The sequence below is a fragment of the Eufriesea mexicana genome, unplaced genomic scaffold (genome assembly GCF_001483705.2).
Source record: "Eufriesea mexicana isolate 0111107269 unplaced genomic scaffold, ASM148370v2 scaffold11296, whole genome shotgun sequence".
NCBI lineage: Eukaryota > Metazoa > Arthropoda > Insecta > Hymenoptera > Apidae > Eufriesea > Eufriesea mexicana.
In genome coordinates this window covers 47,848-59,481 of record NW_016918917.1, presented here as the reverse complement: position 1 = coordinate 59,481, position 11,634 = coordinate 47,848, and the positions used below count along the sequence as shown (strand labels likewise).

Genomic DNA, 11,634 nt, shown 5'->3' with positions numbered 1-11,634 from the left:
AACCCCGTTCACGACCACCCCGTGGCCACCGTTCGCCATTTTGTCGTCGATCAATAGGAATTCTCAATGCAAAGATAATCCTCCTTTCTCCCCTACTTTTTTAACACAAATTTACTCAAATTCGTCGCGAATAGAGACACGAATTGTGGAAAAACGCAGTTGAGAATGGAGCGTCCATCTTCATGCTTCGATCCTGCAATTTAAATTACCATTTGTCCAGGTGTGGTATCAAAAAACCGTGGTATTAAAAAATAAGACGTAATATGAAACACAGATTAAAGAATAATTCGCCAGTTTCGGCGGTTCGATGATATTTCGAGTTATCACCCTTCCACATGAAATCGAGTCTCGAGGGAACGAGCAAATTTCGAGCAAAGGGCTTTTTCCAGGAGAAAATAATAAGCTAGTCAAATATTTGCTATACGTATATTCGACACGTGCGTGAAATCAAATTACAGTTGCGGAAAGGGTTGATTCTTACGAGCATCTTTGACTCGTAATCTTTTATAGAATTTTCTGTATTATACGATATTTATTATACTTATGTAACAACAAAAATTTTCTGTCTTTTGTTTAACACGTTGACATAAAATCGAATGTTAAATTTAACGCGAAATTTAACGAAATTATTCCAGCGGGAAAGGAAGTAGTATAGAAGAATAAACGAGTAAAACCAAAGGTAAAGAGAGTGGTGCGAAAAAAGGGTAGTTCGAATGCTCAAGGGACTCTTAAATTCGAGCAATTCGATGGAAATCGACGAAAGGTGGCATTCTATTATTCAGAAAAATTTGCCTCCTCTGCACGGGACACAACCCACCCCTCTTTAATTATTAACCACGAAACAACCCTCGACCTCGTTCGATCTGATTCTTATGGTAAACCGGCGATTCGTATGGACATCTTCTCGCGGTTCTTTTAATATTTCAGAAAAATCGCCAGATTTCGACGTCGTTCCACTTTTATTGCCGAAATAAAAGCGAAATTTCTTCCTCCGATCTCCTTTCCTGCGAATTTCACATTCGATGGCCAGGTGCGAAATTTAATTCGTAATTCTTCGACGTACTTTATTTCTCATAATAAAGATTGCTCTTAGACGGACGAGGAAAAATAAAGAAAAGAGGTAAAATAAAATTCGGCAACTCACCAGAAAATCATTGTCCAACTTCCACCCTCATATTTAAGGAGTCTTCCAAATTCTTCGAACGGTCCATTTCTTCTTGTTTTAATAAATTCTTTTTCCTGGAAAAATATTTTACTTTTTACAATTATCATTGATCCAATTGGATCATGCGTATACCACGTGTGTTCAGTAAAAAGAGCAAACAGAGACACTTTCATTCTACTCCAGTATATTATTTAAACTATCTTTAAGAATATATTTCCCAAAAATAAAGCACTGAATGAACACACTCCAATGGCACATCGAAGCAACATCCACATAAATTTAGAAAAATATTTCCAATATATTCCTCGATAAAATAACTTCTATCTGCTGGAATTTCAAAACTTACATCAGTGTTATTCGATGTTAGCAAAACACCATCACTCGCAAGATAACGAGACAGTCTTTATACTTTGAGCACATCACACAGCATCTTCAACCCTTATCAAAAAACTCCGCAATTTTTTTTTTGCAAAAATATCCAGTGGAAGGTACCTTTCACCTCGCGAACCAGTCGAACACGATTACTCCACGAGATCAAAGTCGTCTCTGATAAGATCTCCGGTTGTCGCGTGGCCAGGATGCACCCTGAGGACCGGTTTCGAGGATCACCTCGTCGTAGTTAAAACCACGCCCCTGAAAACATCCCCTCGTCGTTCATCCCTCGTTCTCTGCCCGTTCGTCTCTCTCCTGCAGCATCCCCCTGCTTATCCAATGGAATCGCGAGACACAGGGGGTGAGACCGCCCCAAAGTGGCCGCCATTGCGTCGCTGCTGCGGACCATGCAATTCTTCCTCTCGTGGTTGCGAATGGGTGGACCATTTTATCGATCATGCTTAGCTTCTGCGACTCTGATCGGAGGACTTTCACAGAGAGATTTGGCATAGTGATTGTCTGATAAGCGTCGATAGTCGTTCCTGTGTTCTTGTCCTTTTTCCCTCATTTTCTCTCTTCCTTCTTACGCAAGTTTGGAAGAGAGAGAGAGAGAGAGTCGATTTGGAGTTCGAGCAAGGTGTTCGGTTTTGTTCGGGGTGGAAACCACGCGATAAGAAGGGTACACGAATTTTTGGTAATTGGTAGCAATTTGATTGGAAAGGGGTTGAGAACAGGAGTCGAGAATATTTTATACGATACTTTGGAAGACTGTACGAATTTTGTAAGCGCAGAGTAATAAAATAATTATTCGAAATATGATTAAAGTAATAGGAAGAAGGTGGATTATTATAGTAAATGCGATGAGATTTTCTGAAGATTTTTGCATACAAAAATTCCCATCATTGTTGCCTTCTTTGATAGTCTTCTGTAAATTAAGCTTCGCTTGAAAGAGTTGTTGAAAAGAAAATTGCTTTCACTGGTAGCTTTTTAATTCCAAGGGATGATTTCTCCGCATCCGAGGTCCGAATATTGCAATTACGCAAATTGTTGCGACAAATTACAAGGGGTGGGTGCTAAAGGGTACAATACCGCTGCGAATAATCACATTCACACGATGATATAATATACACGTTACGCAACACGTGTCGCAGATTACGTCCTCGTAACGAGAGACGAGATGAGGCGAACCGCACTTTAATCGACCGATTCTCGATTAATGTTTCTTCTGGTCGCGGGTGTCATGAGATAGTTCACACTTCGTTACCCAACCCCTGCCTTTTCGACGCCTCTTTTCACCCCTTCCAGCACGCGATTCGGCCACGCGACTTTTGCAAGAGCGAATTTTAAAAAACGAGTCGGTGTGGCTTCCCTCGGTTTCTTCTTTGTCAGATGCACTACAGACATGTATATTTATCTGGTACGCTTTGTATAGTGGACAAAGTGATTTGAAGAACCGCAAACATGGACTAAAGGGAACTGAAAGAGTGAAAGTGGTGATTAGAAAGGGGTAAATAAAAGTGTGAGAATTAAATTGTCACGATGTGTCAGTGGATGAATTTTTTAAGAAATTTAAAGAAAATTCAATTTGGTTTCCTTGTACACATGGAATTATTTTTCTTCCTGATAATTAAAGGATGATCAAGGGGTGAAATATAAGTGGTGTTTACAATAAGAATTGAACAAAGTATTTAAAATAAATAAATAAATAAGTGCTATGTACGATAGAAAAGGATACTTTTAAATGCAACGAAGGGAAGATCAGTGAACGCAAGGGTGCAGCACAAACAGGGTGGCTTCAGGAACAATGTGATCAATATTTCAGTGCCTGTTGGTACACAGGAACTCTAGACATACTTATCGGTTGAAAAGGAATCCTATTTTTCTCAGTGTAATAAAAATCATTAATAATTATAAAGCTACGTTACCCAAAGAAATATCAAGGCCAAGTAAAATGCTCGTGAACTGCAAAAATTGCAATTTTATTGTAGAATCGACGTAATTATTATAGAATAATATCGATCTACCGAGGATTTAGAAAAAAGAAGAGAACACACAGAAAAGCTGGGATTATTTGCAAATGTAAAATCGTTCTTCGTTTGACTCTCATTTTTATCCTGCCTCCATTTCCAGCACATTTGGCCAAAAATCGTTCGATCTTCTATCAACCTGCAGCACGAACAGATTCCTCAGAGTGGTACCAGTGACTGTGGGATGATCGTAATCGTTCGACTGCTTGTACTGACGAATCGTTTTCCTTCTTCTCGATCCTCGACACGAGGTCATGCAGATATTCGCGTTCTTCGACCATCTGGTTCTCCAGGCACGTTTTATTTCTGTTCGAACTTCGATGTTTAGCAGACAGTAAAGCAGAGCCACGAAGGAACCCTAAACGAACGACGTATTTTCGCAAATAAGTATCTTCAATTTTAAGTTCGCACATTTGGAATATTTCTAGGTATTTGAAGGATAATCGAAATACTTGAAAGGAGGCGAAAAATTGATCACAGAAAAGCCAGACAAGTTCCACACGATGATCTTTGTGATAAGAGAGGCCCAGGAATAGAGTATAATGAGCACCAAACAGGGGTACCAATACCAAGGTAGATTTTGCCCATCTACTGTATAAGAAAAATTAATTTATCAAATTTTGTGGATGACAAAGAGAGAATATATATAGCACGTTGAAGCACAATATATAATAAATAATTATAAGCTTGAAATTTACCTATACTGCATCTTTTTTCGTTGCAAATGTACCGACGTTTTGAACTTGATGAACAGGACTCGTACTATGTTGAGAAACAGCAGAAAGTTGAACTAGACGTGTCAAATATTTGTGTTAGTATTAAATGATTTCTTTATACCAACTATCGATAAACAAATTAATTATTTAACGAATAGAAGCGAGTAGTATTAACAAGTGTTAATGATTTGGTAGTCGATTTTCTTTCAGACCGACTATAATTTCGAATTTTCTATGGAAGCATAAATCGCTTACCAAAATCGATATCATTATGGGAATCCTTATCAGCAGAAATACGAAAGGATTGTCATGGGTTGTCCAGCAAAGCGTGTCTTCGATCGTTGCTCGGATTATTACCCAAGGAACCACGACAAAAACAGGCAATCCTTGATTACATAAATAAAAATCACACTCTACTTTCGTAATTCATAATTCATAATGATTAAAAACACGATATCGACAAAATCGATATTATTATACACATTGAGATCCTTCGAAAAACATAATAGCGTTGATGAACCGAATTTTGGAACGACCACAAGAAAGATCCCAAATTAAATTAATCTTGAATTCATTTTAAAATATTCTGGTATGATTTCGAATGACTTTGAAATAATTTCGAAACACCACGAATGACTATCAAGTAACCATCCGTTAAATTAATTGTTCACTGATAGAATCTTACCCCAGCCCATCAAGATGTACAAGTTAATCGCTGCACTATCCGCGCAAAATGCCCAAACGACCAGATTATGCAGGTACAAACCCTCCATCAGGATCCAAGAATAATTAGCAACGATGAAGTACTGCCAGGCACTCGTGATGGCCTTGCAGATCGTGGCCTGGAACTGATTACTTTAATTGTACATCGATTTTCACCGACTCTCCTCTCTTTTCATCGAATACTCGACATGCCTACGTTTCGTTGCTTGATAAAAGCGTTCTTCTCGTCCACGTATACCACGTCCACTGCCAGTCTAATACCGTCCACGAATATCCAGTCCCTGATCAGTGCCATAAACGCCCTCATTATGAACGAGGCGAACAAGTGCATGTGCAGCCTGTTTCTGGGGTTCCTGAGTTTTCTAAACGAGGAAATTGATCGTTAAAAGGACGAATCGAAGATCGGGAGGACAGAATAGGTGGACGAGTACCTGAGCAGGGAGAAAATGATCATCGCGATGACCAACATGGTGAAGGATGTGGAATAGCCGATCTGAGAGACGATTCTGACGATGGGTAACCATTTCTGGTGAAAAACAGAAGGTATTTCGAAGATGCAACTTTATATTTCAATTTTAAATAGAGATTCCAGGTTAGCTATAATACTGCTGCTAGAAAATATTGGAAATTTAAGAAATAGCATGAGCAGTACTAGGGGTGACAGAGATAAATTAGCAACGAAGACTTCGCGAATAGAAATTTGTTTCATACGATAAAGATTATCATAAATGATTTTAAATAATTATCTTGGAATTCAAAATTCTTACAGCCAGAAGGAAGGACTGGAAGTTTCCGTAGTCTCGAGAGTGAGTCATCCCAATTTCAAACTCCACGATGGTCTCCATAAGATAACGAGCGGTTAATTCGTCGGATAATTCGCATAAACTGTAATTGCTAAAGGGAATGTCTTCAGAATTCGTGTACCATTGGCCATTTGCAAGACAAACCTTCGTGGCCAATGCTATAATGCGATCACCGGACTCCAAAGTGTCTGTTGTGGAGTTCGCTTGGTATGTTAGGTCAGGAGGACAGGGTAAAATGGCGGTGGTGGAGGCCTTGGTGTACGGCCAGCAAAGTAGTCCGTCAAAGTGTGGCGGGCAATGGCGAAATGGCACGTCGAATGTGTTTTTCGACGTGATGTTTTGGTCTGTTTGTTAAAAATAAATACGTTAATAAAAGATAATCGATGAAAAGATTTCTTATCTACTTCTTCGCAGATGGAGCATATCTTTTTCCTCTGTTTTACCTTTTTTCTTCCATTTTATTTGACGAGTACGGGAAAAAAATTTATTTTAAGAATTTTATTAAAAGAAGATCTTAGTGACGCCAGGAAACTTACACTCTCTCATCGATCCGATGCATTTCTGTTCCTCTTCGATAAAGAAACGATCCATGTTTGTTGCCGTGTCCTCCACTTCCGGTTCGATTTCGATCGAAGTCACTTCGAACGACGTCACGCTAAATGTGGCAAAGGGCCTCGAAATTTATTAACAGTTCGACGATTAATGGTAACTTGAACGAACGAGTTCGAAGTTCGCGTAATATCACAGGAAAACAGATTTTTCGAGTACAACAGATGAGCAGCACAGAGATAACGATGCGAACCTTCTGAAATCTGGAATTGAAGTGACCAGCTAGTGGATTAAATGGCTATGGGGTTGTTTGCAATCATGCCTCGCCCTTTGTCTTCTCCTTGCTATGCTATCATACCACACCACTTATAGGAGGGACAGAATTTAAGTAGAAAAAGTCAACCACGAGTCAGCCAAGATTCTTCGACTCTTCTACTGGATTATCAAGGAAACCTACTTTCGGAATAATCAATACGTAATTCTTATGCGATGGATTATTTTTCTTCCCATTATGCTTCATTTATTCGCATAAATACAGACAGAAATGAAGATTAAAATGGAAATGATCCTTGGAAATAATTTTCATAAATGTCATCGTATGTCTCATCGAAAATGATATATCTCGTTGAAAAAATAATTGCATTTATCAACGGATGATAACGCAAATGTCATTACTTATTGCAAATGACGTTATACAATTTAAGAGATAAATGCAATAAAGCAAATCGATTCTCCATCGCACACACCATCCATCAAAACGAACGATGATTCAAACAGTCTCTTGAGGTTTTCGACCAATATTGATAGAACCACCAAGGAGCAATCTATCATCAAATTGTACCAGATGTGAAGTATATTCAGACATTGAACCACTATCTTAGCGATGAACAGAAATCAAATAACAATTTAATAAATAAGACTTCCATAAAATACACGTATAAAATACATCTTCAGTTCTTCCACTGAAGCAGAATAAAAATCATTAAAAACTCCACACGCTTACAGTTCGTTCGATAATTATAAAAGAAAAGGATTCCTTTACCTGGTCTTAAGTTTCTACGAAAAATATTATAATTTGATTTCGACAGGTTCGCATGGCTACATTTTTGGACGGAGAAAATGGAGGAGGAAGAATTCTCCGGGGTGTAAAAAACAAGAACGACGACCGCCTGTGTATTCAAAATTCGTTTTATGTTAAACTTACACCAACCACACTTTACAACAGATTGTATTTCTTCGTGGATCAACTCGGGAAATCATCCGCGCGCGGTTGATGCCACGCGTCATTCTTCGTTCTCACCACTACCCCATAACACGTTCTACCAAAACAATTTTACAGACAATATCCTAAACCGTTTACCTCGATTCCTTACAAATCCTTTACAGCCGTTCGAAAACGCAACAAATGCCTCGCGACGAGACGCGACGAGTATAGCGGATGATTTTGCGCTCCGGATCCAACGGGTTCGAGCTTAAAATCACTTGTACTTTACAGCCATCGATGTCGGTAAGTTGTTAGTAAGTACATACGATTCATCTCTCCTTCCATCATCTACGCGCTTTCCAGTCACCTCCTATACGATGATCGTGTTATTTACAAATTTCCGCAGCTATTCTCCATCAATAGGCCATTTTTGTATCATCTAGACGAGATGCTGTCTCGTTAATATCAAGACGAACGCCTCCTCGCGTTTACAATTCGTTAGAAAAGACACGAAGCGCGGATTGGACGCTCGATTTTACAGATCCGCGACAATTCTTTAAGAATTGCTGAATGGCTCACAGGTTTCTGTATTAAGAAACTTTTATATATAATCTAACAGGATTTCTCCACTCGTTCCTGTTATAAATTATCGTACAAAGTGTCTTTATAGTTTCTTTGGCTTCGAGGGGTACGCGTGTGCTACCAAAGAATTAAATTCCTTGAAAGTTTGCACCCTCGTTGTAATTTATTATTCACACGTTCCTCGTTCAGAACATGGATTCGTTTCTTTTTAATTTTGTGGCGAGTTATACGTAGGATCTATATTTGGCTATTTAAAGAGGAATGTCTACGCGGATTGGCGTCATTTTTCTCTTTCTGACGGCCACGCTTCGCTGTGTCGTGTGACGAAAAATGGTATTTCCGGTTCCTGATGACAGGAATTCTTCGATGGAGGAAAATCGACGCAAGAATTCATAGTTTTCTATGTCAAACGTCTTGTTGCTCGTTTACCGTGTGTACGGATTATCTTTTCTAATTTTATCATCTTGAATGTCCTTTCGATACTTTATTCAATGAAATGCTTCGTACTTTTTTAATTATCTGTATTATTTATTCTCGCGGAGATAGCGTTTCTCAACTTATCATTCGAGTCCACGGAAAAATTAAAATATGAAGTAATAATGGGAATAATTTATATGTGGAAACTCTGTTAGTATTTCTAATATTTTTACACAGCATAGAACGTATCGAATAAATTTTCTAATCTCTGTTAGATGTGAAAATAAATAAATACATGTTCGATAGCAGAATAATAATTTTGAGGATACTTGTGATAAATCGAAAGATTTGGCGGTGTTTTGAACGAAAAAGACATTCAGAGATGGTACCATTAGACTGACCGGATGCAGAATGCATCCAATTGCTGTCCTAAATATCGGATCTATGAAAGGACGATGTGACGGTCTCGACTTTCGAAACCCCTAAATAGGAACACGCATGGTGTTTACACATGAAATCGTACAACAACGAGTAGAATTACAATTGGAAAGGCACTTCGAACGAAAAGTATGGCATCGAGCTACGACAAGGCATCGCGCGATATTAAAATCGCACCTGTATGTCTCTGAATTGACCTTGTTCATTTACATTCCTGTATTCTGTCGTACATCATCTCGCATAAGTATCAAATACTCTGCCTACTTGTTTTTCGTACCAGGGAGAAAACAGAACCGAAGAACATTTGCGTCGTTGTGCCTTCGGTGTGTGGCAAAACTAAAAAACCGGTGAAACGCTCGAAAAGTTCCTTCCCTTTCTTCCTTGTAAGTAAACCTTCCAACTAGATTCTCCCTTTCACCTGACTCCTTGACTTCTGCGAGGAATTTAATCCTTTTTCCTCCAATTTCGACGATTTCTGCTCTCGAGTACTCCGTACCGGGTCGTCCTACATCTCTCACGTGATATTCACGTCTTCGTGGATCGATTCTTTTCGCTCTAACGCGTGGAATTACAAAAATCGTTATCGGACAATCAGTGATCTCGGAAGACTCGGTTTCGTTACGGTTAAAACGACGCTCGAGCTTCTTTTGGTAAGAATGTTACAACGTTTCGTAAGCTCACTGTGCTCTAGTGAAAGAGGTGGATAGAACCACTTTGTGTAACGTCTTCCTTTCGCGCAACTATCGCACCCACGCGTACAATTCCAATCGATGGCGATTATGTTCGGGCTAGCGAACGGTCAGAGACATTTGCCGGGATTCTGGGAACACCATTGCGGCCACATGGCTTCTGTTTTTAGTCCTCGACTGGTTAGGAGCTCCATGTGAGCAGCAAGTCTCGTGTACACGCTTTCGTCCGTGGAATAGCCATTGATTGGCAAATCGCTCCTGTAAAAAATATCGTTTATTAGCAATGTATAATTGAAAAATTTTCAAAAATTAGAAAATTCTATTCCTTTCTACTCTATACCGAGACCCACCATAATCTCTCAGCGAGAGCAGACGCCCTGGGCCATAGTCGAGGTCCCAAGGATGCATCGCCGATCTGCTCGCTCCAGATAGCCGCTTCTCCACCCAAAATAAGATTCAAATGTTGCTGAGGATAGTCTCTCCAAGGTCGGTGATTATAGACGGTTTGCCAGGTACGATACTCGCCACAGGCGGCTTCCCCAGACTCCCTCCACCTGCCAAACCCGCAATCCAGGTACCATGTGTCCACGTGTGAAAGGATCACTCTGAAACCATCCTCCAGGAGATCCGGTGTCTCTGGCCAGTTGCTACCGCCCCAAGACTGGATCACGTGAATTTTTGGATCAAAGTACATGGTGATGTAAGGCCTCTTGGTCAACGGGGAACTCCATAAAATCACAGCTTTCGGCATTTCGTCGTGATTGGCTTTGATCAACCTGTGCAACATTTTGGTCTCGAATTCGGCCCACATGGCATGATGATCGGTCATGTTCTGAGCCTGCATCGCAGCTGTGATGTTGCCGTACTGTGCCCAACAGTCCAAGTTCACCTCGTCCCCGCCAAGGTGCACGATGTCCCGAATTTCGGTCAGGTCCAGAAGCTCCCTATAGAGCCCCTCCAGTATTCGATAGGTGTGCTCGTTAATGGGATTCAACTGGCCGCAATTCGGCTCGCCGCAATATGACGACCATGGCTGCTGATCAACGCAGAGAGCCAGCTCCCCGTAACCGTACTCCGTCCCTGAGTAAATTAACAAGATCAACGGCGGCGTGAAACGAGTTGATGATGCGTCCAGACGCGGTCAGTTTGGTGGGGATTTTGAATGTGCTTTTTGTGGGATTTTCACGAGGACGAATAACATTGGCCATTAATGAAGGTTAAACTTAACGAGAGTAGAAGGTTTATCAGTTGAACGAAGATGATGGTTGACGCACTCTGCGAGCAAAGTAGGTGTAAAAGAAGCCGGTAGAGACTGTTCTAATCGTCCGTGAAGCTCTGTCGACGACTAGAAAGACTAGAAAAAGATGTCCAAGCATTTCTCGCAAATACAAGAGAAACTCGACACTAGTGTCATTTACATCGATTCAGATGCAACCGATATAGCGTCCTTCGGTGTAATAACACTTTGCTCGATGCGTTTTACGAGACAAGAACATCCGAGCATAGCTTCCCTAGACCATCAATTACAGAAGCTTCTACACCTCTCTTTCAACCACCAGCATCCGCAACTACCACAGACTACCACCCCAAACCAGACACCCTTTCATTTTCTTCCTTCAACTACACAATTCCAACCCAAAACCCTTTAAAACTCACCCCACTGCCAACCAGCACCAGCATGTGCAGGAGAATCGATCTCCACGAGCACCCTGACGCCGCGGATCCTCGCGTAATCCGCGAGATCCTTCACATCGTCGGGCGTGTAGATCTGATCTCCGCTGTAGGCGCCCCATCTGGCCATTTCCGGGAACTGAGCCGAGTCGAAGGGGAAGCTCTGCGAGTCGGATAAGTGCCAATGGAAGGTGTTCAATTTCGACGCCGCCATTCCGTCGATCACGCGTTTCAGACGTTCGATGGGGAAGAACTGCCTTCCAGTATCGACCAACAAT

At 40.7% G+C, this 11,634-nt stretch overlaps 3 protein-coding genes across 3 annotated transcripts in view; all 3 read right to left on the bottom strand.

Moving 5' to 3' along the window:
* The window catches only part of LOC108553612 (helix-loop-helix protein 1), a 1,055-nt gene extending 1,016 nt beyond the window's left edge, over positions 1-39 (bottom strand). The window contains exon 1 of the mRNA XM_017908600.1: positions 2-39. Coding sequence (XP_017764089.1) covers positions 2-39 — 38 coding nt within the window. The remainder of the gene's footprint in view (position 1) is intronic.
* A 3,607-nt stretch (positions 40-3,646) lies between these two features.
* On the bottom strand, positions 3,647-6,397 carry LOC108553580 (Diuretic hormone 44 receptor 2). The gene is made up of 9 exons (XM_017908557.1): positions 6,343-6,397; positions 5,819-6,150; positions 5,435-5,532; positions 5,200-5,365; positions 4,966-5,122; positions 4,536-4,666; positions 4,263-4,354; positions 4,017-4,155; positions 3,647-3,922 (listed from the first exon to the last, which is right to left on the bottom strand). Exons 1-9 carry the CDS (start codon positions 6,395-6,397, stop codon positions 3,647-3,649), a joined length of 1,446 nt encoding a protein of 481 aa, XP_017764046.1.
* A 2,587-nt stretch (positions 6,398-8,984) lies between these two features.
* Positions 8,985-11,634, bottom strand: part of fdl (fused lobes) — a 37,551-nt gene continuing 34,901 nt past the window's right edge. Inside the window, exons 7-9 of the mRNA XM_017908610.1 lie at positions 11,342-11,634; positions 10,036-10,765; positions 8,985-9,943 (exon numbers count right to left, since the gene is read on the bottom strand). The exon at positions 11,342-11,634 is cut by the window's right edge and continues 15 nt beyond it. Coding sequence (XP_017764099.1) covers positions 9,796-9,943; positions 10,036-10,765; positions 11,342-11,634 — 1,171 coding nt within the window. The 3' untranslated portion in view covers positions 8,985-9,795. The remainder of the gene's footprint in view (positions 9,944-10,035; positions 10,766-11,341) is intronic.

Coding starts and splice junctions, on each gene's coding strand:
- LOC108553580 (XM_017908557.1), bottom strand. CDS start 6,397: ATGGATCGTTTCTTTATCGAAGAGGAACAGAAATGCATCGGATCGATG. Junction 4,156..4,262: donor CGAAAAAAGATGCAGTATAG/GTAAATTTCAAG, acceptor TTTCTTATACAG/TAGATGGGCAAAATCTACCT. Junction 3,923..4,016: donor AATTTTTCGCCTCCTTTCAA/GTATTTCGATTA, acceptor TCGTTCGTTTAG/GGTTCCTTCGTGGCTCTGCT.